General features: G+C 36.6%; 2 protein-coding genes across 2 annotated transcripts; both read right to left on the reverse strand.

Moving 5' to 3' along the window:
• Nucleotides 1-5,009: 5,009 nt before the first annotated feature.
• LOC116255953 (probable LRR receptor-like serine/threonine-protein kinase At1g05700) lies at nucleotides 5,010-9,389 on the reverse strand. The gene is made up of 7 exons (XM_031632046.2): nucleotides 8,827-9,389; nucleotides 6,898-7,358; nucleotides 5,753-5,891; nucleotides 5,582-5,653; nucleotides 5,426-5,497; nucleotides 5,220-5,300; nucleotides 5,010-5,121 (listed from the first exon to the last, which is right to left on the reverse strand). The coding sequence occupies exons 1-7, from the start codon at nucleotides 9,387-9,389 to the stop codon at nucleotides 5,010-5,012; spliced, it is 1,500 nt and encodes a 499-aa protein (XP_031487906.2).
• A 4,000-nt stretch (nucleotides 9,390-13,389) lies between these two features.
• Nucleotides 13,390-26,842, reverse strand: LOC116255954 (probable leucine-rich repeat receptor-like protein kinase At2g28990). Its single transcript, XM_050078306.1, has 14 exons — nucleotides 26,760-26,842; nucleotides 25,811-26,345; nucleotides 24,868-24,926; nucleotides 24,398-24,820; nucleotides 23,485-23,619; nucleotides 23,303-23,435; nucleotides 23,117-23,188; nucleotides 22,950-23,030; nucleotides 22,716-22,867; nucleotides 20,549-20,796; nucleotides 20,336-20,462; nucleotides 15,298-15,375; nucleotides 15,025-15,214; nucleotides 13,390-13,865 (listed from the first exon to the last, which is right to left on the reverse strand). The coding sequence occupies exons 2-14, from the start codon at nucleotides 26,218-26,220 to the stop codon at nucleotides 13,469-13,471; spliced, it is 2,505 nt and encodes an 834-aa protein (XP_049934263.1). The 5' UTR covers nucleotides 26,221-26,345; nucleotides 26,760-26,842; the 3' UTR covers nucleotides 13,390-13,468.
• Nucleotides 26,843-27,360: the final 518 nt, after the last annotated feature.

The following is a 27,360-nucleotide window of genomic DNA, read 5'->3' on the forward strand; positions in this document are numbered from 1 at the left end:
GATTGCAAATAATGAATAAAATAATTCTGACAGTGTTCATTTTAACAACAGGAGCAAATGTTTCATCATAGTCCAATCCATGAGTTTGAGTGTAGCCTTTTGCTACAAGCCGAGCTTTGTGTCGCACTACGGTACCATCACTATCATACTTGGTTTTAAAAATCCACCTACAACCAATCACCTTCTTATCATTTGGCACTTGAACCAGTTCCCAAGTGTTATTTTTGTGAAGGACATTTAGTTCTTCATTGATCGCTTCTACCCAAACACAGTTCTTCATAGCTTCTTGGTAGGAATTTGGATCAAAAACTTTAGATATATTACTCAAGTATACAACATGCTTAGATGATACCTGATCATAGCATAGATAATGATTAATTGAAAATGTTTCAGTAGATGTGCCTTTGAGATATTCTCATTGTTGTCTCTAGAATTGAATTTTGGATAGCTTCATCCTCGTTAGAAACACCATCATCAGCATCACCTTCATCCGTCATCTCATTAAGGTCTGCTTGTGGTTGAGGTGAAGCAATAAACGCATCAAACTCTTTGTAGTCTTCCATTGTAGGTGTAGCATTATGGTTTAATGACTCCCCCTTTCGCTCAATGACATTAAAGAATGGTTCCTGCTCATCAAAACAAATATCCCGTGAGATCACAATTTGGTTGGTTTCTAAATCGAAGCACCGATATCCTTTTTTTGATAAGGAATAGCCCAAGAAGACACACCGCTTTGCTCTTTGACTTAACTTGTCAGATCCTTTGCATTTGACAAAAACTACACACCCAAAAGTCCTCAAGTGTGTAATTATGATAGGTCTGTTCATAAGTATTTTTATTGGAGATTTATTATTCAAATGTCTTGATGGAAGCCTGTTTATAATATAACATGCTGTCATAACTGCATCACTCCAAAACCTTTTTGGTACTGACATTTGGAATAATAATGAGCAAGTTGTTTTTAACAAATGTCCATTTTTTCTCTATCCACACATGTAAGTTGATGAGTAATGCCATGAATTCTTTTAAATTAATCAAATTCTTGATTTTTGTATTCAGTTCCATTGTCTGATCTCAGGATCTTCACACGATCATTATATTGAGTTTCAATCATCCTAAAAAACTCAAAAAACTTTGAAAAAACTTCATTTTTAGATTTTAGCAGGTGCAACCATGTCATTTTAGAACAATCATCAATGAAAGTCACATAGTAACAATATCCACTATAAGAATTAACAGACTCAGGCCCCCAAACATCAGAATGCACTAACTCAAACAAAGTGTTAGTATGATTTCTTATAGTACCAAATGGTAATCTAGACATCTTGGCAAATTTGCAAATGTTACACAGCTGCAAATTAAAGACTAGCTCAGACATTATAATTTTCAAAGTTTGACTTGACACATGTACAAGTGGCTGGTGCGATAACTCTCCATTTGATTTAGAACTTGTGACTAATGCACTACTTGTGTTGTCCAGCCAATAAATTACCAATCAACTTTCTCGTCGTAATGTCCTGAATAATCACATCAGTTGGAGAGAAAGTGACACAACAATTAAGTTCTCTTGTAAGTTTCAATATAGATAACTAATTAGAATTCAAATCTGGCATGCGTAGAATTTTAGAACTAATAGGCTGATTTAAAAATGACATTTCACCAATACCACTCACATGCATAGAAGACCAATTTGCTATAGTAACAGATTTATCAATATTATGAATGGAATAATTTCTGAGTAGATACCGATCCATGGTCATGTGGTCACTCACCCCGGAGTCCAACACCCAAGTATTAGAAAACATACCTTTGGGGTTACACAAAGTGGAATTGCTTGCGGATGCAGCCATGGATTCTTGCTTGACAGACATGTGCTTTAGCAATTCTGAAATCTTTTCTAAGACAACTGTAGCATCATTAGTCTCTTTAGATTTAGCAGCTACCACTTTTGCTGAGGATGAAGTTTCTCTAGATTTTTCAAACGATGACTTCTTATATTCTGGTCTCTCATACAAATTCCAACATCGCTCGCGCAAGTGTCCATCCTTTTTACAATAAATGCAAACTCTCTTCATTTTTCCTTTTCATCGGTTAAGCACATTCTGTTTCTCAGCAGCCATGAAAGTAACTTTATCATCAGATTCTTCCCCCTTTGGTAGCGAGAGAATCATGACCTGCTTCTTTGATTCATCACTCATTAACTAAGAACAAATGGTGGATAATGACGGCAGTGATGTATGTATAAAAATCTATTGTCGTATTGGTTCATATTCTGTACGAAAACTGTTAAGCGATTGAAAGATTTTTTGCTGCTCACGTAAACTATCTCCGGGTTTGTAGACTTTCAGTCATATAAACTAAGTAGTCTAACTCATCCCACAACCCTTGAAGTTTACCAAGATCTTCATTGAAATTGGTTTTCTGATCTTTCTTTATACTGTAATTTTTTTTTGACAAATGAAACATCCTAGCTATATTGTTTTTCACACTATATAGCTCTTTAGCCTTTTTTCAAATTTGTACAGCAGTTTCAGCAAAGAAAAAACCTTGTTGAATTCTCGGTTCCATAGAATTCATCAACCAAGACATGACCATGTGATTTTTCATCTTCCATCCTTGTAGAATGAGTTATTCTCATATGGTTTTGGGAGATCACCAGTAACATATTCAAGTTTTGATTTTCCACTAAAAAATAACGTTGCTGATTTTGACCATGCAATTTATCCCATTGAGAAGCACCGACGTGATTTTAATAGTAGGATTGAGTTGTTCTTGAACAACAATTTTCTCAATGATTCGATTGTTACCTGTTTCAGCCATAATGCTCACGAAGATGAGAATAAGGAAATCAGGTCTGCTCAGGTGTCGTCCAGGACCAGCAATCACTCGTCGAATTTTTAAAAATCATCTTTAACTCGAAAAAATCTAAAAATTGGACAGGAACTCACTGACGAAGTGAAGAGTGGGTGCCCCTAGTTTCAGCTCCAAATGACCACTGGAGAGAAATCGCGTTAAGATTTCTTCTCATCTTCTCATTGTTCCTTAGGTTTGCAGGAAGCTTTAGAAACCTACGATACTTGTAAAATCCACCGTTTTTCATATGATCATCCAAAAAATCTGAAAATTTGTCCAAAAATAGTAGACACCAGCCTGAATCCAACGCACCCTTGCTCGACCCTTGAATCAACCCAAAGAGAAACACGTGAGAGAGAAAGTCACACCTGGACAGAGTCGCAGGAAAAACTTCCAACGACAGATAGCCGTTCAAAAATCAGTATCTGCGCAACGACTGCTCCAAAAAATCTGAAATTTTGCACGAGAATTTTTAGATGTAGACGATTCTAACGAGCCTATGCTTGATGCTTTACGACACCAAAGCTGACAACGTTGGTTGCCGGAATCCGATGAAGTTTTGGAGTTGGTGTGTTTGCTTGACTCCCCAACAGAAAAACACATAAAGCTCTCTGAAACTTAAGATCAAAGCCTCAACAACCTCAGCGGAAATGCTACATGCTCTGATACCATGTTGAAATAAGAGAGAAAGAAAGGACAAAGCAAGCACACAAAGTTTAACGTGGTTCGGCCTGATCAGTGGCCTACATCCACACACAAAACAGCACAATGGCTGCTTTCACACACTAATAACAATGAGTTCTTTTACAGGTGAGAGAACAACTAAAAACCTACACACCTCCATACCGAGAGAACTAACCAAGTAAGAAGATGATAACTGTCAAAAAATAACTGCCAACATAAAAAAATAAAAAATCAGAAAAAGAGACACGTCCTTATAAATATAACTGTTCAAAAAAAGGAACGTGCATAAAACCCCCTTTCTTCAACACAGCCAATGATTTTGACAAAAAAACATAGTACTTTTGAAGTTGGAAAAAAAGGATGCCTTTCAAAAAACACAACATTTTGTCTTATACCGCTCTTCTGGAGCTATCGAATATCAGCACATGATCTATTACATGATTCCACATATCCGCATCATCTATTCGAGGGCAGATCTTTTGATGTGCCAACTCACAATATTCTTAAAACAACCTTACACCTGCACTGCTAGTTGTAGGATGATATGATTGGTAAGATCTGATTACTGGCCTCGAACCAGAACCATTCTCAGATCTAGTGACTCAAAAAGGGACTCAAATTCGGTACACGATTCAGGTACTCAAATTCGAATCCTGTCCAAAGTCCTACAAGGTCTGACTCAATTCTACATAAAAGTTAGATCTTACCACTGTTCGAACCGGAATTCAATAATTGAAATCTAAGTTCAAATTCAATGACAAACTGGATTTGTTCAATTTTCGTGGCCGCTGCTCTTCTGTACTTCAAATGGTGAATATGCGATACTTCAATTAACAGGTGTTCGCACCCCACCCAGATTCAAAGCAGCCCTAGATCATGGAAAAGGGGAGAGGCTTCAGCCTCTTCAGAGCTCGGCACATCTGGTATGGCCAGCGACTAGTAGTTGGCCAGTTGCTAGTTCAAATTTTATAATCATAAGCCCCTCACGCAAGCTGATGCATGCCAAGAGTCTGGTCGGTTGAGCGACAAAGTCTCTTAGACTAGGGTGATTCTCCCGGGCGAATAAGCGAAGGGAGCCTCATGAACAGCTTACATTCTTAGTTTCTTTTCATGGTGGAAGATGAATTACCATGGAAGCCACTGACCTGAAATGGAGAATATAAGCACGTAGTTTGCTGGCAGGTATCTTATTTTGACAACGACAAATATCAAATTTGTGAAACTTTTTACAATGTTCGAATGAATAGACAAAGTAGCTTCAAGAGGTGAAGTTGCAGATAGCGTCTCCAAATAATCTTTCAGTATCCAAATAATAGCTTTTTCAGAAACACAATATCTATGTATTCACCAATCAGGACATCACATTCTTCTATGAAACCCTGAAGTTGCATATATATAATTTGCTCAGCCGTAGGTAATGGTACACACAGATATATACACACATATACACGTGCTCTGTAAATCTACTGGTGCTAAACTATTAGGAAAATAAAGCATGTGACCAGCACAGTGCGGATCACTCCATTGCTCATTTTATTCGCCGAAGAATTGGTGGATATCTCAGAGAGGTGATTGTTGGTAACCCTGCAGTAGACAATACAGAGTTTTAACATATTCACAAGTCTATAAATTAATTGAAGAGAAAAGTACTGTTGCTCAACAGTGACAATGATGATTCAAACCTCAACTGCAGAGTTCCATTCTGTGCTCTTTCCTGCAATGCCTTCGGCACAGTGCCGGTCAATTCATTGTTGGACAAGTCTCTGGATTTAGTTCACAAAGAAATATGTGGTCAGGCAAAACTTAACTGTCCATGAAAGTTATGCTAAAACTGTGTTAGAAATCAACCTTGTTTTATGAATATTAATCTCATGAGCAGAATACTCACATTACAGTCAATGACATCATTGTCGCGAAAAAGTCGGGTATTGAACCTTGAAGGTGATTTCCTGATAAATTGCTGCACCAAGCAGAAGAACAAGAATGAAAAAAATGGATGTGAAGTTTGAATCCTGAAGCTAAGTAGAAGATGATATGTACTCACAGTGTGCGGAGTGCTGTCAATTGAGAAAAGAGATGAGTGATATTCCCCGTTAATTCGCTGTTGGAAAGATCTCTGCAAGGTGAATGTATCAATGATTTTTCAGATGTTCAAGAATATGATATAGTAGTTAATGCATCAATTAAAAAAAAGAAGGCTAAGATTAAAACCCACATAGAAGTAATTATTGGCGTTGAAATATTATCATAGTTGCAGCCCAAGCCATGCCATGGAATATTCTTTGGAAGGCATGGATCACCACGCCAGTTCCTTTTCACCTTATAGTAAGCTTTGATTGATGTAATTGCATCAACTGCAGAGAAAACAGGAAAAAGTAAGGAATTGGGTCTGACAATTTTAAGCAGGCCGTCCTTGCCAAAGTACTCGAAGCTCTTCTAAGAACGTTTTGATTCAATAACTTGCAACGACTGGCAATGGAACTTTTTGATGTTCAACAAGATCCAGCGTTTTAATTTGGGTGAGTAAAAAGTGTCTCACTAGCTGAGTGAGAACAGAAGCCTTCCTCCGAGCTACGTCGATATTCGTATAGGGCCTCAATGCATGTTAGCTAGTAATTGGACTCACCCGTCGGTACAGGGAGGTTGAGACCTATACCACTCAAACCAGTGCCTTGCAGCCACTAGCCTAAACCAATATTCTAAACACTTTTCAGGCTGTTGCCATGGAAAACATTGATTACACTTTAAATGTATTACAAGTTAGAGATGCAGCCACCTAGTTTAAAGGATTCGACCCAAAAGCAGGCATGTCAATATCTGCGATTTGGATCGGATATCAGATCAAATTGTTCCAAAAAAGTCAGACTTGGAAAAAAATGTAATATCCAATTAAGTCATCAGATCAAATTCAGATTTAAGAAATGACATTGGATCGGATTTGAATTCGGAATAAAAAAAGATTTAGTTTAAACAAATGTTCTATATCAAATGCTCTTACATTTTTAAAAAGAGCTAGATCCATTCCCAAATTCGTATTTGGATATAAATGTAAAAAATAATATTCGAATTATGAAATCAGATATTGGATCTAAGTATGACTTTCATTTGCACATATTCGAACCCAAAAATGTGAATATATATCCGAAAAAAGCAAATATGGTTGAGGGGATAACCGATTCAAATCCGATCTCTTGACATCCATACTCAAAACCCTCAAGTAATTTGCACATAAACCAGTAGGAGCCAACCTAACTTCGGCTGGCAATCTATTCGCAAGTATGATGCACAACATGTAAAAGAAGTTCACTGAAAATCCACTCAAAAATGAGATTCAAAGAGAAGAAGGTGGAGTGAACGTACCATCTGGGCCATAAGTCGCATATCCGGTAGCACTATAAGTCTTGTAAATCTCGAACGCATTGAGGATCGGACCCAGTGTGGACCTCCTTGTGACCCAGATGCTAAACGTATAGTTTCCTTCACTCAAAGGATCTGGTGTGTATATAGTGGTCACGCGAAGGTAGCTAAGATCAAAGGAATCAATGAAGACTTGTCCATTCATGGTGATGGTGATATTCCTGGTTTGAGGAACGGGGAAGCGCTGGACCTCTGAGAAGTAGATGAAGACATGGAAGCGATCGCTGGGTGCTGCTGCTGCCCAACTGATCACTATGGGCCTAATTGAAACAACTGCGGTTTGTGCTACGGCTTGGGGCAACATGAAGCTCTTGGTGAAGCTGATGGACTCGGTCGTGTTTCGAGGCGCCCCGTAGGCGTTGTAGTCGGGAGTCCAGATGCGGTCATATGGATCGTCTTTGAACCTGCATGCGCTTACGTTGCCAATAAGTATACGTGCACATAACATAGGACATCAAATGCCAAAAGATATTAGGCCGCTTGCATGGTTTCTAATGACATTATAGTGATTTTTAAATTTTGACTAGGGCCAAAATATCAATTTTCAAAATTTTGTATTTTTTTTTTCATTTTGTGTTATTTTCACATTTTTCACATTTTCTTTTTAAAATTTTGGCCACCTTCTTCTTCCTTACCGAAAGATTAATTGTTTTAAATATTGCCAAACTTTTTTGACAAAAAAAAAAAAACTTTATCGCATTAAACCTGAAGGAGACCCTTACTATTTGAAACCTTAAAACTGTATTTACACTTATGCTTCAAAGTACAAATGAGATTGAACTTTTGCCCCCTTTTTTGGGTCCTTGGCCTTAGGGGAGCTCAATTTTTTTTTTTTGGTAGGGGCACTCATTCAAACCTTAAATTGTTTTGAAACACGTTGGCTGTACTATAGAATCTTATAGAGGATCTAAAATTCTGATTATGATACAATATCGTTCTTTATTGGTTAAATTATGATTTAATACGATCATAATCATTCTATCAAGATAACAATTCCAATATTCATTTCGCAAAATTGCTCTATACATCATAAATTTCGTCATTTAATCATATAAATGCATGACTTATAGCTAATGCTTAAATAGTGTTTCATAAATCCGCTTCAATTTTTAAGACATATTGAATAACAATTCATTACTCTTACCAAATTGGCCCTTAATGTTCCAATTCCTTTGGAACACTACAACAGATCGTTCTGTCTGTTCTTCTTTCCAGTGTTTGGTGCACTTCATTCTAGAGTCTAGACTGAACAAAGTGTCTCAGCCACCACCGCCCTCTCCGAGATGGTAGAAATGTGTTTAATCCTTTGAAGGCCTTGACAACTTAATTTTCTTCCTTTGTTTTCCCCGGTGAAAGGGATGAGGGGAATATTCCAATCATGTATTAAGAAAGAACAAAAAAAATAAAGTGCGACTGTAGAAGGCCTTGACAGCTTAATAAAAAATTCCCAAAGTAGAAATAACGAACTCGTCATTGTTTTTTATTTTAATTAAAACAAAAACAACGTGTATGTCACATCTGAATAAGTTCTGAGCAGATCGTATTTAAATCATTGACTTTTCAAGAACAAGCACCATTGACGAAGTCAAAATTTTCAAGGAAATTAATTAATTAATTTTGAGGCCTGGGGTGGGGTAGGGGCTTTTCGAATATATCAATCTAAAATTAAATTAATTATTTTATAATATAACTATAAGAATATGGTTTCAACGCCTGGTGGCTTCAATCGAACCTATCACAAACTAGTTAGCTGAGTCAACTGTTTGGACTTTGCTAGCTACTTTGAAACTTGAGTAAACGTTTGGTTCACCCGTCAATCACATTATTACAGTTTAGCAGCAAGTTATAAACTTTGTAAAACTCGTGACTAACCTCTGTTGCCGAGTAGATCCAGTGTCTATGCGTTTATATGTAATCAATGCATCTGAAGACTTGGCCACTGCGTAAATGTCGTCGTCCAGCGGTCGAAGCTCCAAACCGGAAATGAACGGAGTTCCTCCATTGCTGGTCCTAACAAGGCACACGCTCATGGAAGACGACGTCGCCTTCCCTATTATCTCCGTCCAAACCGCATGGGTCGCGTTGTCGAAGCTGAGAGAGTACCAAAAGTCAGGGCCCAAGTAGAGGTCGAATCTCGGCGGCTGGAAACTGCCATCGTAGTCGCCATACATGAAGGAGGCCCGCACCAGGTACCTCTTTCCGGCGGTCACCGGCGTAATGTCATAGCAGTTTCTTTCGTACTCCGGGAAGATTCTTAGCCTCTGGTACATGGCTGGGACTTTGCTTCTATAGACGGGAGCAACTTGCTTGCTCACTCCGGAGTCGATATAGGCATCATCTGAGGTGTAAGTGTAACCGACTTCGTTCTTGTAGCTTGAATTTGAAGGAAGACCGCAATCCAGGCTTATGAATCCTGCAAAGTACGTGCACAGCATTGTCATAGAAAACTCATCTTCAAGAAAAAAAAATCCGATAGAAATGTGAAAAACAATGAGAACTAAAAGGCCGGTATTTTCCCATTTTTTAAAAAACTCCACAAAGAATTTTCGTGTTTTTTGCATTTTTATGGCATTTTCATTATATTTATATTATTTTTGCTTTAAAATTTATAACTTAATTAAATTATTTATCTTCACTTATATCATTCCTAAATCATCATTATTATTTATCAATTAATTTTTAATAATTTTTGTTACTTTTACATTTATTTTACTTTTTCCTGTAGGATTTTTTCCTTTCCAAAAAACTACCAAATTTTCCTGAGTTTTTCTGCTTTGCCGAAAAATATTAGAAAACAAATTTACTGTTAAAAATTTGTTAACAATATTTGTCACAATGGTGTACAGTGTACTTCAAACAAATCTTTAAGATCCTTCATTAATTTGAACTTGCTGATTAAAGAGTTAATAAATGAAAACAAATTAAAAACATGAAAATTTTATTTTTTTTGTTCAATATCAGAAGATGCATGTTTTTTTTTGTCTTGAATCTTAAGTTTTTTCCTGATTGTTTGGTTGGTTTCGGAACTGCTGTTTTTTTCTCATGCGTGAAGGAAAAAAATTATCACCAACACTTTGTGAAATTCCCAAGGTGAGGCGGCCAGTCTTTATTTCATGATCTTGCGACCTTAGTTCCCTGTGGAGAACACCATGCAAGTCGATACATATACTTTGAGAGGATGAAGAGAATGGTAAAGGCTTTCAGCAGGTGGGTAATAGGATAAATTTACATGTCTGTTACTCGTCCCCAATATTTCATTGTAAAACCAATAATCAGAAACCAAGAACCAATAAGAAAATAAAAAGACTCGAATACGAACGCTCGTGAGACGGTGAGTGAGGCGACAGGTTGAAAGAAAAGGCGGGAGAAGAGGGAGATGGTTGCTTACCTTGTTGCCCGAATGAAGCTCGTGAGAGAGATAGAAGAAGAAGAAGAAGAAGAAGAAAGTTCAACACCGCATCCATCATCTTCTTCTTCACACTGATGAATATCAAAGTCCCCCGGAATAATAAGGTGTTAGAAATAGAAATTTCTCCATACATACATATAGATATGGCCAGCCGGAGATCGGCGATCAAAATCAAACAGTTCTGATTCTCTCTTTTCCTCTCTCTCAACGTGGGTGGAGCCAGGATTCATTTTTAGGGGCCGAACAATCATGTGATACTATAGAACTTTTAAAAATCAATAATTTGAATTTTTTAGCTTTCAAAATTCTTTTTGTATGTCCAACAAAGCATAATATCTTTTATGCCGATTTCTATGTTTCTGAATATGCAAATCATTTCTAAACAATATATACACATCTAAAAATAATTTGTTGCACTTATGTTTTTTCAAAAATGATGATTAAAAATGTAAATGTTCTAGATAGATCAGTTCTAAAATGAGGCTAATTCAAAGATTTCTATAATCAAGTCAACGTGAGGCAAAGTCCACTGATGTTGGCTAGCCAACGGTGTGCTTAGCCTCCATCGTTTTCTCCCCTTTACTTTTCGCAACAGCCAGTCACACGCTACCTCAATAAACAAAAAGAAACAAAAAAAAAGCCTCGGTGGGTCGTTACCGGTTGATGACCTTGTACTAAGCCCCCGCTCTCTCTCTCTTATATATATATATATATATATATATATATATATATATATATACTTTGAACTAACTTTCTATCTGCGGTAGCGGGATTTAGTATATCAAGCAATGTTGACTTCTAACATTTCAATAATCAATGTATCTCACGCTTAAATTAATAAGCGTCGACCAAGCTAATGTCTCAAGAGATGTGCAAAACTATATTTCTTTAACTTAAATGACAAAATTCAAATGTATAGAGTGATGAAATGCTTACCTGCCAATCTTGGATAGAAGCCATTGACTACTGTCGCCGCGATCTTATATTGGATTCTCAATAATAAAGTGTGCGTTGCAGTTTAAAATTTGAAATTCTATAAATTTTAGATGCACATAAAAGACAAATAGTATGTTGATCCATATATAGAATTTTGATATTGATGTATCTGTCCAATATATATATTCTCCAAGCCAAGCCATAGGTTAAGGATAAAAACTAGACCTCCTAAAATTGTTTGTTAAAACACTTTTTTGCATATCTAGCCATATAGGTACAAATGTTTTGATGAGAAGCAAATATTAAGTTAACTACTTCTTTCTTCTACTAATATTTTTATAGTAATAGAAGAAAATGAATGATTCTTATAACATTAAAATTTCTAAAAAATCAATGTTTTAATTAAAACAACTTGAATTAATACTTGTTTTATGTTAAATTTATAAACATTATAGAGTGCTCATATTTTGTTTAAAATATATTTTAACAAGAATTTAAGAAGTCTGGTTTTTATCACTGGCCAAAGTGGTCTGGGATATATATATATATATATATCGGGGCACTCGATAAACAGTATTCACACTTTCTTGCTTGATTGAAAATAAAATGAAGAAATTAAAGGTAGGGAAACATGGTATTGTCTTCAACCGAATCAGCCACTGTGGATCGAATCAAACCAAGGTCTGTTTGCTAGACTTGGACGCTTGACATATTTTCTTACTTTTATTACTTTTTATTTTTTCAATTTTCTTCTTTTTTTTTCACGTAAAAATAAGTTGTATGATTCATGCTTAAATTCAATTAAGCCCATTCTCAGAAATATTATTTTGGCATCAATTTGATTCATGATAAACCGGTTTTAAAAACATTGAAACATATGATCACTTGAGAAAGGCACGCTGTTTTCCATTTTAAATAGAAAAGAAGTATCGTACGTGTTCATGGATCAACATACCGAAGGTAGAGCTCCAAAGATGAAGATCATATAGCCATGTAATCTGGTAGAATTAATAGATAACAAGAGCTTTCTTGTTGAATGATTTTGGTGCAATTGGGCAACATATTTTATCTTCATAACACATTGTGTTATATTCGTCAAATTAGGGCCTTTTCTTGGGTTCCTTCATCTTTTCTTTTTATTGTGATGATCAGGTAGTACTTATGATAATTGGCTTCTTATATGATCTTATCCCAAGTATTAAACTAGGATTTTCAAGATATTTTCTTATTTTCATTTATAATGTTTTTCCTATTTAACTATTGGGTACAAGCCATGGAATTCATTCTTATCAGTAAAATACAATGGCCGTTAAAAACAACATACTCATGAGAGTTTTGGAGCAAGAGACACTGCATGTATATTATCCTTTTTGTTGCATTTATATTACAAAATATGGTTGTCCATTCACTTTTATCTATCGTTGTTCTTGAAAAAAAAAATGTTTTTGCAATCGACCGGCTCCTAGGGATGTATATGGTCATTTGGTTAAGGAAATGGTACCATACTATTCCATGAACCTGTCCAAAAAATTGGGTAGGTTTATGACTAGTGTTTTATGAGCCTGCCCAAATTTCGGAAAATTATATGTTACCATTCCATTAGCCAATGCCTTCATATTGTGTTGGGTGAGAAGGTAGCGGTCTAATAATTTTGGGTTGGCCAGACAACAACCAAGTCTGCTTTGCATACTAGTTTCTTCAAGAACATATGAAAACTAAGCAAGTATGATGTCCTTAGGGGCTCTTTGACAACAGTAACATTCTGTTATTATTCCATGAACCAGCGTGAAAAATGAGGTAGATTCATAGAACATCATTACAAGTATTTCATGAATCTGCTTAATTTTTTGGGATAGATTCATCAGACAGTAACAATGTATTACTATTGCCAAATGACTCCTTAAAAACAATAAAAAGCTTCACATCATTCTACATCACTTTTAAGCATTTTGCATGGACGGGACGTTGTTGCAGAAGGTCCCATTGCCATAATACAAATAGTTTATACATATCAATAGCACAAGCTAATTTTCTTGCACTAGTCTCAACATCTATCAAACATTTATGGACATAAGTAACTAAGGTCCCAATATCGTATAAATACTTAAAACCCCTTCAGCCGAAAGCGTATAGCAAGTCTGCAGTATCATATTCCATCAAACTGACAAGTTATCTTGGTGGTAAGCAATGGACGGATGACTCTGTAGCGGAGGAAGTCATCTCAGGGGTTACAGTTTCTTGTGATGAAGTCTCCATTTCTAGAGCTTCTTTGAGTTGCTGTACAACATCTGCCATTGTGGGTCTCATGACACCCTTTTCCGATGTACAGAGTATTGCAAGGTCCACAACTTTCAAGAGTGAGTAGATGTTGAGATGGACTTCCAACCTACAGTCAATCATGGCCGAGACGTTCCCCTCTGAGAGCAGGCACTTTGCCCAATCAACTATATGAACTCGATGTCCAGACAAAGTTGATATGGCAGATCGCGCTGATATGATCTCAAGGAGAACAACGCCAAAGCTGTAGATGTCACTCTTAATAGTAAGCATGCTAGTTGAGAAGTACCTGCAAGTAGTAATATAACGAGCTCATCAACTTTCTTGTAAATGCGAGTAGTTAATTTGTAGTATTCTTAACTATACAAAGTAATATTAGTAGATGATTAATTATGTTCAAATAGCTTATAAGTTTTTCTATTAATATTTTAAATAGTTTGTTTATTACTTACCTCAAGGAAAACGTAGTCCTTTACTAATAAAGTTGAGACATATTTTTCATTTTATTTTCTAGAGGGTACAATGGTTAACTTTTAATGGTTGAACAATTAAATTTTCAACGATAACGATAATTTCGTGAGTCTATTTTATTAACGACAGAAAAAAGTAGGTTTCTTTTAGAAAAATAAAAAGATAGCGTTCCTAATTTTCATTGTCGCCATTTTGAAAAGCTTAAGTGTGCTTTGTATTATTGCCAATTGTTAAGTGTGTGTTTTAGAATTCCGGCCTACATAAAAAAGTAAGGTGACTGTTTTTGTTTTTGTGATGATCTAACCATATTCATACTCCGTAACCACATGCATACATTACTATATATGGTTACTTTTCTACCTTTTAGACATACCGACCGCTTAATTTTGGTGCAAAAATTACATAAGCTTCAAAATTATGTTGCATATGCCAAGTACATTTTACAATATCGTTAATAAATCTATGTATGAAAATTAGAATGGACTGGCAGTGTACCATTATATATATATATATATACAAACCAGACTATTAGGTTAGGAAGAAAAACCAGACTGTTTAATTTTTTGTTAATTTTTTTTAAATAAAATATAAACAAATATATTTATAAAAACTATTTTGATATAAAGCATGCTTTGATTCATGTTTTTTTTACAGAAATTTAGATTTTTCTATTATTAAAATGTTGATGCTATGGGAGCCATTCATTTTTGCTTGTTATAAAAACACTATTAAAGTTTAAAAAATAATCAACTTAATCTATGTTTTGCATCAACCTATTTGTAAGATCATATCGATAAGGTTAGATTGCAGAAAAAAAACATTAAACATAGCATTTAAATGATTTTGCTTTTGTCCTTGACCCAATTAATCGGTTACATACATATTATCATGTTTCTTCCAATTTTCCTATATATATATATATATATATGATTTTCTCAATCAATGAAGGAAAGATTGTTGCTCTTAAGGTAACCTACTCAGGGTCCACATATCCTGGCGTTCCTGCAACAGCAGTTGATATGTGGGTATTTCCATCAAGACTTTCACTCCTGCATAATCCAAAATCTGCCAACTTTGCTTCAAGTTTTTCATTCAAAAGGATGTTAGTTGTTTTAACATCCCTGTGAATTATCGTTGTTCTGCATCCTGAGTGCAAATATTCCAAGCCTGGATCATGATTAAAGGTCGTGGTCACATGAGTGAATGAGAGAGAGAGAGAGAGAGAGAGAGAGAGAGAGAGAGAGAGAGACCTGTTGCAGCATTAACTGCTATTTGAAGTCGTCTTCTCCATGACATCATCGATGATGTTGCTGACAAGTCTCCTTTGCCTGCATTAAAGGATTATATTAATTATGAAACATCATTTGATCTAGTGCCGTTTCCTTAATTTTTCCTTCCGAAGGGAAAATGTTTTTCATAAACAAAGAAATAGGAATTCAAACCTCAATTATGAAAATACGAGAACATTTTTGGGAAGGTAAACCTACGTTTTCAAAATTCTCAAGAATTTTTTGAAGAAGATATTTATAAAACCAAAACACGAAAACATAATAAGAAATGAAGCGTGTACCAAACTAAAATCACAAATTTTAACATTGTGTTTAATTAATTTGTGGAAAGAAGTGGTAGTCATTCATTTGCTATTATTAGATATATAATTAACCAAAAAAATCGAATTCAACCTTTCAAATTCATGAGGTAAGGGTGTAAATCTCTAGCAACGGTAAGAACAAACAAATCGAGAAAAGAAATAATGTAATTCATACTCTAAATGTCAAGGGAATTGATTCTACCGTTGAGTCCAGCGTTGCAACTTGTAAACATATAAAAACAAGTAAAGAAACCTCATCAGGCATGGACTGATCACCCATCAGTGAATGAGAGAGAGGACACAGATGTGTTATCGCCGAACCTCTATACAAGTATACATCGTATTGCCTTACTCTTTTCTCTCTCTCATTGCATCTCTTTCCATTCCTACCATATTTTTTCTTGCAGGTGCTCTGGTAGACCCAACATTTGGTACATTCCTACCATATTGATGAAAGAAGTATGCTCATGGTTTATCAAGCACCATATTTAACAAAAATATGGTAGGAACTGAGCAAACCATACTTACGTAGTAAGTCATGAGCATACTTTTTTTCACTTAAAAATAGTCATCTAGATTCATAATCAATTTCCAATCCAACGAAGTGTCGCAACTCTCCCAGCTTTTTCATTTCAAATCTCACCATGAGATGTTCATGAATGAGATTAATTTCTTCATTGTCATCTCCAGTGATAATTAAATCATCAACATAAATTAACAAGATAGTAAGTTTCGTACCTCTTGTTTTGACGAAGAGACTTGAATCTGCTGAAGAGACTTCAAACCCACTAAACACCAAAAATTCAGCTACTTTTTCATACCATGCTCTGGGTGCTTGCTTCAGTCCATAGAGTGCTTTTCTTAGCTTGCAGACGTAGTCTGGCTTGTTTGGAGATTTGAATCCTTCAGGCTGCTCCATATAGATTTCATGATCGAGATCTCCATATAGGTTTCATGATCGAGATCTCCATATAGGAAAGCATTTTTCACATCCATTTGCCATAGCTTCAAGGATTTGCTTGCAGCAATGACTATCAGAATACATACGGATGTGATCTTCGCAACAAGACTAAAAGTTTCTTCAAAGTCAATATTATACTACTGAGAAAATCCTCTCGCTACTAGTCGAGCCTTATATCTATCAACTGAGCAATCTGCCTTTCTTTTTACTTTGTAAACCCACTTACAAGTAATGGGCTTTACTCCTGCAGGCTTTGGTACGAGCTCCCAAGTCTCGTTATGCTCCAACGCCTTCATTTCATCTTTCATTGCTGCTTGCCATTTTTCAACATCTTTTGCTTCTTCATAAGAAGTTGGCTCGATCTCCTCCATGATGGCATAATCTGCATCTGCATACTTTGGATTTGGTTTTGGTATTCTCGCTGATCTTCTTAATGTTATGGGTGCTCTTTTTGGCTCTTCAAGTTGTGATGGTCTTTCTTCTTCTGCACTTCTTTGTTGAACAGGATTTACTCCTGTTTTTCATGGATCTGCACGTTCTTTTTGTCTTAGGTGATGAACTTCTTTATCTGGCTGTCTTGCTTCTATGTTTTCAGGCTCAGGCTCAGGCTCTCCTCGATTCATCTCAAATTGTATTTTGTTTCAAACATCTCTCTCAAAAACTGGAGAGTCAGGAAGCGTCTTTTTCTCTTCTGACCTCTATGATGCTTCATCAAAGATGACGTCGCGAGAAACATGAACTTGTCCTGTGCTAGGATTAGCACATCTCCATCCCTTTCGATATGGATCATATCCAACAAAGACACACCTCTGTGCCTTCTTGTTGAACTTAGTTCTGTGCTGCTCAGATAAAAAAACATAACATACACCACCAAATACTCTAAAATAACTCACAGATGACTTCCTTTTATGGAGCATTTCATATGGAGACTTAAAATTAAATCTTGGCATTGGTAATCGATTAATTACGTGTACAGTGGTGCTGACACACTCGGCCCAAATTTTGGTGGCATGTTCTTTGCATGCATCATGCTTCGACATGTTTCTGCTATGTGGCGATTTTTCCGTTCTGCCACTCCATTTTGCTGTGGTGTATAGGCACATGTGAATTGCCTTCGAATACAATGTTGCCTCATATATGCCATAAACATGTTTGATGTATATTCGCCACCATTATCGGTTCGTAGACACCGAATTCTATGCCCAAGTTCTTTTTGCACCATCAGGTGAAACTCCTTAAATTTTTCAAGTGCTTCAGGCTTTTCTTTCATGAAATAGACCCAAGTATATCTTGAAAAATCAATAAATGTGATAAAATACCATTTACCTCCAACTGATGGGTCTGGTACTGTGCCAAATACATCTGAATGCACAAGCTCGAATGGTTCTTTATCTCTGTACTTGGATTCTTTGAATGGCCTCCTGTGCGCTTTTCCATATTGACATCCAGGGCATACTTTATCTGTTCGTACTTCAAGCTTTGGCAGGTCAATCAACTGCCCCTTGTTAGACATCTCCCGGAGTTTGTTGTATCCAACATGAGCGAGTCTCTCATGCCAGATATCTGCAGTGTCATGTTTCTTTGCTGTGTCAATATATGCTGTTTCTGTAGACAAGACATATATTGACTCAACTTTTCTTCCTTCAAACATGTGAGTCCCTTGAATATCTTCATTTCTATAAACTTTCACATTATTTGGGCCGAACACAACATAGTGACCTAAAGCGGTAAGTTGTGGCACAGATAACAAGTTCTTAGTCATTTCTAGAACATGATAAACATTCCATAAAATCCGGTCTTTGCCAAAGTTGGCTACAACCTTTGCTTCCCCAATATGTGCCACTGGGAGCTTTGTGTTGTTAGCAGTAACAACAACTCGATTTCCATCATATTCTTTCATACTTACAAACTTGCTCTCATCACCAGTCATATGATTTGAGCATCCAGAATCAATTATCCAATCAGTTTGATAATTGATCTTCTCTTCTTTTTCTTTTGGAGGTTTTATATGAGCGGAATTGCATCTTTCTTGTTTAACATCCTCTTTAACCTCCATTGAGTACATAAACGAACTTTTCTGTACAGTCTCATTAGCTCCCCCATGTTGCTTACTTGTCGTGACTGTATTTCCTTCATGCATTCTGACTCTGCAGTCACGAGCAATATGACCCAATTTCCCACATCTAAAACACTTCTTCTTTGGTTTCCACTACTATGTAGTTTCTCTTGTTTTCTTTTCTACATTTTTCTCTTTCTTGTCATCAATGTTCCTACTTGGAGACCTAATGACTGGCTTAGCTGGCCAACGTGATCTTTGACCCTTACTAAACAAAGCTTCCTCATTATTTCCCTTGAGAGAAAGCTCAGCCATTTGCTTCGCTAATGTTTCTTGATTGATCAAGAGATTTTCTAACTCCAACAAAGTTGGTTGAACTGGCCAGCCTTAACACCAATTATGAAACTGCTAAATTCTGGATGAAGTCCACGAACAAGGATTCTCCGCATACGGGCCTCGCTAATTTTAGACTCAGGGTCAATTTGAGAAATTTCTCTACAGATATTTTTAACCTTCATAAAATACTCTGCTATCGACATGTTTCCCTGAGTTAATGTAGCTAATTCATTTTTTTAACAATTGTAGGCGGGCATCATTAGCTCGAGAAAATAGGGTTGCGAAAGCATCCCATGTTTCTTTTGGAGTCTTAGCATCATGTATATGCTCTAATAAATCATTTTCAATTGATACTTTAATTGCAAATAGAGCTTTCTCTGCTTTGATCATCCATTTCTTTTGAGCTTCCTCATCGACATGAATATTAGTATCAGATCCCAATACTATCTCACATAATTCATGTCCTAGAAAATAAGACTCCATACAAGTTTTCCAATAGCCATAATTGTTATTGTTAAACTTTTCAATATTATTTAACGCAACCGCTAATGCCGCCATAATTTCATAATATAATTGGCCCAGTTAATATCACTAGTAAATCTACCCTTAAACTGAACCTCGCTCTGATACCACTTGTTAGAAAAACGTAATGCGGGCCCTATATATAACTCAAATCCGAACTCAAATTTATGTGGAAAAAATCCAGCAGAGTCTCGACGTCCAAAATGATACTCAATAATAGCTTTGTCAAAGTATACTTAAACTATTTATTCATCAAAATAAACATTACAGAAGGAGGCTCAAGAAAACTCACCTCACCTCACGCAGTGAGCTAAGCATACACTTGAAACTTCGACACTCGAGTTCACGAAGTGAACACATGAGCTAACACTCACCAGCTCATAAAATGAGCACACACCCAACTCACAAAGTGAGCAACCAAGATCACTCAAGATAATTTTTCTACACACCCTCAAAATGGCCCAACATCCCTATTTATAGGGAGAGGAGGTCGGTGGATGAAGCTTCCACCGATTTCTATTTTTTTCTTTATTATTATTATTATTTTTATCCATCGACTTAATCCACCGACCTTGCAAAAGAAAGAGGCTACGAGCCTCTTGAGTCATCTCGACTCTTCCAAGAGAGTCGGTGATGACTCTCTACACATCCGCACAGTTATATGCCTTAAATTTCTAGGCTTTTGCTTGCTTTTATATATTAGATTATAGTTTCAGTAGGAAAAGTAGCTCACGCAGTTTAATAATGGACATGTAATCACAGGCTAGTACCAGCGGAGCCAAATTAAACAAGATGCCAAAATTCTATGTTTCAGATGTTTACCTGAAAGTAGCTCTTGCAGGTTTCCATTAGACATGTATTCACAGATTAGTATCATGTTGTCAGCTTCAGTACAATATCCAATAAAAGAGACTAGATGTCTGTGATGGACAGTCATCAACAGTTTAACCTACATGGAGACATGGGCATTATTCCTCTTAATAAGCAGAAAATTTTCTTGATTCTTCATGAAAAGGTTTCACTGATTGTTCATACCTCTGCTGCAAATTGTTTGTCTCCATGGAAGAACCGTTTATTTAATTTTTTGACTGCAACTTTACAGCCATTCTCAAGACAACCATAGTACACGATTCCTGAACCTCCTCTGCCAATAACTTGAGCGAAGTTCTTAGTCATGGCGACAACCTCAGCATAAGTGAATGCATGCCTTTTTTCCAATGCTGGTGAAGGGCCTGAAGTTCCAAGTTGTTGAGGCACGGATGCTTCTGTTCGCTCAATGTTGCCTGAAAGTTAAAAAAGAATCGTATCATTTAATACTTTCTGCACTCATCTCTTGCATATTCCCCCGACAGGTTGATGAAGTTGGAGCCATCAAGGACACCAGCTATTCACATGGCATTTTCAATTTCTTACTCATTTGGCAGGTAAAATTTTTTAGGCATCACCTTCATTCTTTTGTAATCACGAAGCACAAAAATCGCTTACCAAAATTTAAAACAATTACTTCCCAACGCATGAGTCGTACTTTTAAATTGTTGTGACATATTTAGGATCTTTTCATATTTTGATATTTGGCATATATATTATTCTAGAGGCAGATTCTTCCTGGTGCAGCCAATAACAAACAGGCCTCAGCTTCGAGTTGGCTTTTCCTTTCAACTCTAATTTTCTTGTTTCTTGGCAGCAACCTCTGCATCAATAGTAAATCAGTCCAGAACCTTCTTCAATTATTGGCTATATTTATGTCTTTAAGAGAGAGCATAGGTATTTCAAAATCTTAGAGAAGGGCAAAGCCTGATATTATCATAGTAATGATCAAGTACTGCAGTTTTGAAAAGCAATTATTGTTATGCCTTATGTTGGAAATGGGTAGCTACCATTAAGTTGAAAAAAGAATAAAGCAACGCATATTTGTTAGAGACCAAAACACCCACCACAAGAAGGCAAGCGATCTTGATAAGGAAAACCGCTTTGTTTTAAAGAAATCAGATGGTGGATATTAGGTTAAAAAAAAAAGAAACCAAGCTGTATTTTTAAGAGAAGAAAATACCCCTTATAAGATAAAACAAAGGGCTTTTCCTAATCAAGATCGCTTGCCTTCTTTTGGTAGGTGTTTTGGTCTCTAACAAATATACGTTGCTTCATTCTTTTTTCAACTTAATCTCCACTATCTAATTTCTTCAAAATAGATAGCTCATACGACTTCATTTCAAACTGGTATATATATATATATATATATCAATGAGCCAGCTACCTCTGTGATAGAATCATTATTTTTTATTTTATACAGTTATAAGCCAAAAGGTGTATTTAGTCACTGGAAACCATGGTCAAACAGCTGACTGTTGCAAATGTACTTTTTGTGACAGTTTTTACCAAAAAAAAAACTAACTATGCAGATGGCTATAGAGGTAGGCAACTGAACTTTTCCTATCCAAATTACTCAGCTCACTCATGAGGGCTTTTCGATCTATCATGATGGATTGTTGAGAGAAAATGAATGAAAAAAAAATGTTAACTAACACTAAATGATTTAAATGCCTATCATTTTTTCTCATTGCTTTTCTTTCAACCATCCATCACCAAAGATTGGAGACTCTAGACAGGTAGAATCACCGTGTGTATGTGTGTGTCTATATATATATATATATATATATATATATATATATATATATATATATATATATATATATATATATATATATGAATGCTGTTCTTCAATAACTTTTCATTGTAATGAAAAAGCTCAAAGAGGGAAATAAATCAACATAAAAACCAAATTGAAATGAATGAATGAAGGAAGTAGATAGAATTTCACTTATGCAAGATCACAAATTATGAGTGACAGTACAACGATATCAAACTTTAGTTTGATTAAAGTCGTTGCTTGAATTATTGACCATCTGAACTTTGTATGTGCGATTCTAAATTCCATCTGAGAACCAGTGTCTGTGCTTCAAATATATTAATTCAGTCAGTTGACTGCTATTTAAATTGATATGCAAGTACTTTTCGTGGGGACAATGGGGAGCTTTTGTTCCCTTCATATGTTTAAGCATGTAAGCAAAATAGTGAAGTTTCTATCAGAATCCTGGTTGAGCAGATTAAAAGCTTGATGAGTGCCATAAGATTATTTATTCATTTGTGTTTTTCATGATACTTCAAACATGTGACCATGCTCATTCACAAAATATTTTTATACCTGGTTTTCTTTTCCTGCACTTGTAAATCAGAACACCAAATGTGACCAATACTACCACAACTGCAATGGGAATGCTTATCACCAGTGCAAGTGGAAACTTTTTCTTGCCTTCACTAGAACCCCATTGACATAGATGGGGATTGTTATCAAGCCTGCATAATTTGAACAGTGTCTAAGAATTTGTTACCTAGTTTTCACCATCAGGATAACAGTACTCTTGAAAGTAAAGCAGACCTTAGATCAATCAATTCCTCTTTCTTCTTTTCTTGCAAAGCATCAGGTACACTTCCACTCAAATCATTGTTTGACAAATCTCTGTTTCCAGAAATCAGAAACCATGCAATTCAGTCCATAAATTTTTCACAAATCTGCTTTGTAACTGATCTAGGAAGTTAACTTACAGAACTGTCAAACTTGTTAACGTTGCCAGACATTCAGGGATCGATCCGTGCAAATTACTTCTTGACAGATTTCTGTGTAAAGAGAAGATCAGTATGATATATATATATATATATATATATATATATATCAGTACATGAGAAGCTATATGCATTCAGTTACTACTGACAAGCATGAACATGGCTCACATGTATGAAATCAAGGTGAGTTTGCAGAGATCAGTGCTTATCGTGCCATTTAGACCACTATTGGAGAGATCCCTGCAATACAAAATGGTTTCATCATTTGGGTACTTAAGCAGACAATTGGTTGCATTGCATACTAATTCATTGGGCAATAGATCTTAAAAATGGAAAAGCCAGTCACAGCGAATCAATTCTTGGAGTCCTTGAGCTGTTATATTTGCAGTTCAAACCAACCCATGTGATGTTTTTGGGAAGGCATGGGTCTCCACCCCAGTTTCTCCTCAGCTGATGGTGTGCCTTGACTCGGAAGATTGCATCAACTGCAAACATGAACCAGTATGGCAATCAGAGCGTCAGTAATCTAGAAATGTGCCACATAAAATGGCTGCGTGCTCATATAATTTATGATGTCAACTCATCGAACAAGCTTGATGAAGCTTAGTTCCCAAGGGAGGTTGATCTGGTCCGAGCCTTAGGCTAGCTGGTTGATCTTTTACCTTCCCTAAGTCCAAGGTGGGGATAATTGAACTGGTTCCATGAGAAGCGCCTTCTCAAACTGATCATTGCCTATGGTCCAAAATTGTCTCTACATATCAACACAACTTCTATTTCTTTTAGATCAGCGTTAATGACTTTGTCCAAAAATGGCTTAGAATTCACCCATAGCCTGCTTCAGGTCATGAAAAAAACATCAACATAGACCAATATCTATGTAGCTGTAACACCATGTGAGTGTGAAGATGACTTTAAAATATACATTAACAAACTTAAGGGAAAGATGACTAGTTTAGAAACCAAGGTGGCAGTGATTTCTGGTTTTTTAAGGAATTAACTGAAGGTGACTAGAGAGTAAGTTGAAATTCACAAGACCGGATCATATTTGGATCAGTTTTGAGACGAATTGTTGAAATTAATAATAATACGATAGCTAAACAGTTCAGTTGATCCAACACTGAATGTAAGTCCAAATTAAAGTCCTAATCGATGAATGACGTAGAATTAAAGTCCTTATAAGCTGAACTTTTGATATGACTATATATGGGAAGAAAGATTAAGCATGAACTGTTAATGACTGTAAGTTGAATCAAGGACACTCACCATCTTCACTGTAAGTTGCAATTCCGCTGACATCATAAGCCTTGTAGACCTCAAATGCGTTTATAATTGGACCGAATGTCGAATTGTCCATCGCGCGTATGGTAAATTTGTACTCATCTGTATACTTTAGATTTATCGTGTAAACGGTCATTGACCCGCCATCATATTCCAGACGAAATGGACGGAAGAATGGTCCTCCATTCAACTCTACAAATATAATTCTTGTTTGGTTCTTCTCGTGCTTCACGACTTCCGCGAAGTACAAGAAAATGTGGAATTGAACGTTAGTCTCCCCACTCCAGCTTATGAACATGGGAGTCGACGAGTTTTCAGCAGTTCTCCAGACGTAACTTGGTAACTTGAATCCTTGCCCTGATGATATGGTGATGTTGGTGCTCACTGGGGATCCATATGTATCATAATCTGGACTCCATATTCGGCATAAGGATCGTCTTTAAACCTGTGATCACCATCATCTGAGTTGCTTCGAATAAAAGAAAAAGGTTCATATTTATGAATGCTGCTAATGCTGCAGAACGTTGTACAAATTCGGCCATTTAGGTAAAGCAGCTAGTTAATTTGCTACCAAGGAGGGGCGGAATTAGGAATTCCGTTTGGGAGAGGCCGAATGATTCTTGGAATTTTTACGGGAGCTGAATTATATTTATGGGGAATAAATGCAAATTTTTCAAAATTTTAACTATTACATTTTGTTATATATATATATATATATATATCGTTGATCAATCAATGATGGAAGACTTTTCTAGATGCTCACAAACAGGATTATAGAAAAAGTATTAAGAATGGAATTGAGAGAGGCAAGAAGAATGAATAATTAAAATCTATAAGGATTATTTATTTACGAGACTGGCAGGACCGTGGATGTTGGATATATCTTCGGTAGGTGTTATGAGTTTTCATTATTCATTTAATTTACCCTATGGGTTCTGGCCGGCAAACAAAAACAAAGATCTAACTCTCTTTGGTACCATAAAGGCTGGTAGCGTACTGGGCGATAAGGTGGTCTGGCTCTTTTAAGAACTCATGTTTAAATCTTAGAGTGGTCACTATCATGTCCCAATGCACTCTATCTTTGAATCATAAAAGGTTTCAAAACATATTCTGTAAGAAGCGAAAGGACTTCTCCAGTAAAGCCAACAGTTTTTGTAACATTGGCACATGGCACGCTTGCCGGTGAACCCAACGATGTGAAGAGTCTTTGTTCACTAAGGTTCACTATATAAGCAAGGAAACATGAGCTTGAGTTGGAACCCAGAACGAGCTAAGCAATATAAGAGTTGAGCCAAACTTGACCCAACTGGGGCTTTCGAGCCGGTTGGTATACATCCCTAGTCTCAAACTAAAATAGCTAGAGAAAAGCAAGGTAATTTCAAAATTTTTCCTGCGTACCTGGCTTCTTCAGTAGTTCCCGCATTGATTCGCTTGTAAGTGATGAGATATGTAGAGTTATTGGCGTCTGCATACAGGATATCGTCAAGCGGCCGAACCTCCAAACCAGAAATGAAGGGAATCCCGTCGGCAGTTTTAACGAGGCACACATTTATGGAAGTGGTCGTCGCTTTGGTGGTGATCTCCGTCCAAAACACATGACTGGCGTTATCCAGCCTCACCGTTGACCAGAAGTCAACGCCCAGATAGACGTCGAAAATGGGCAGCACGTTCCGACCGTCGTAGTTGCCATACATGAAGTAGGCCCGAACCAAGTACCTTTGGCCCTCAACCGCAGGCGCCAAGGTGTAGCAGTTCTTCTGGTACACGGGGAAGCTTCTGAGTGTCCGGTACAGCCTCGGGCTGCCCATGAACCCGGAGGATACCTGCTTTGCCTCCCCGGAGTCTATACTGCTGGCGTCGGAAAAGTAAAGATAGCCCAAATCGTCGGCGTAGCTTGCATTATCCGGCAGACCACAATCAAGGCTAATCGATCCTGCAAATTAATACATCCAGGGTTAATAGATCTCAAGGAGAGGAAAACACCTGAAGAATCAGTCCCACCCACCCACACACACTGTGGGATCAAAAAGATGAAAATTAAAAGGATGATTTTCATTTACATAAAAAAAGATCATTATCTTCTCGGATGTAAGCTTAATACGATTCTGTAAGCCGACCATGATTAAGACCGTATGCATGAAAAGCAAGGCTATTCTTTTTCGTTAGTTAAAACATGTCTGTCTTGCTGTCGCTAATAAAAACCATTCTGATGCAATGCTGCAGGAAGATCAAAAAGAGAGATAAAAGAGATAGTTGAAGGACAATCCACAACCAGTAATAAAAGCAGGCGAAGAATCGGAGTAATGAACATCTCAAAAGGACTCGACTGTCTGACAGAGAAAATTACCTTGCCCTTCATTGATGCCAGCTACTGCGGGGCCAAGAAGAACAATAAGAACAACTAACAGAGTCGGATAACGAGAACGACTCATCATGTTCTTCGCCATCGTCGCAGCCCCGACTCCGTCGGGATCATCAATCAAAATGCAGGAGAGAAGAAGAAACGAATTAACACAATCTCAGCACGCAGAAATTTGCGGGTCTTCCATTATTATAGTGAGCGTTCTTTTCATCAAGTTTTCGTCGATTGGGAATCTTCAACACTTGGAAATTCAAATGTATGAGAAATTTCAACGTTAAAAATGTAATTTTTTTTACTTGTTGACTTCATTGTTACAGCCGGCTACAGGCCAATGCGTGTTGGCATATAGGGCATACCATTAAGGCTTTCAAGAAGGGAGAATGCCAAATATTTACATCACTGACCTGAAATAAACGGATCGAGTCGTTAATGGTTTTGGATCAACCCGTGAAATGCCCTGTGTGTGCATGGGTGTGTATATATAAGAAAATTAAAATAATAATAATAGGTAGAGATGTCAATTGATATTGGATTTGAATTGGGTATATCTTTAATCGTATATTCAAATTCAAATACGAAATCGAAT

Source organism: Nymphaea colorata, chromosome 6 (genome assembly GCF_008831285.2).
Source record: "Nymphaea colorata isolate Beijing-Zhang1983 chromosome 6, ASM883128v2, whole genome shotgun sequence".
NCBI lineage: Eukaryota > Viridiplantae > Streptophyta > Magnoliopsida > Nymphaeales > Nymphaeaceae > Nymphaea > Nymphaea colorata.

Coding starts and splice junctions, on each gene's coding strand:
- LOC116255953 (XM_031632046.2), bottom strand. CDS start 9,389: ATGCTGTGCACGTACTTTGCAGGATTCATAAGCCTGGATTGCGGTCTT. Junction 5,301..5,425: donor ATGATGTCATTGACTGTAAT/GTGAGTATTCTG, acceptor AACTAAATCCAG/AGACTTGTCCAACAATGAAT. Junction 5,122..5,219: donor AATGGAACTCTGCAGTTGAG/GTTTGAATCATC, acceptor TGTCTACTGCAG/GGTTACCAACAATCACCTCT.
- LOC116255954 (XM_050078306.1), bottom strand. CDS start 26,220: ATGGGCAGCCCGAGGCTGTACCGGACACTCAGAAGCTTCCCCGTGTAC. Junction 23,620..24,397: donor TGCAACTTACAGTGAAGATG/GTGAGTGTCCTT, acceptor TCATGTTTGCAG/TTGATGCAATCTTCCGAGTC. Junction 20,797..22,715: donor GTGCAGGAAAAGAAAACCAG/GTATAAAAATAT, acceptor TTTAACTTTCAG/GCAACATTGAGCGAACAGAA.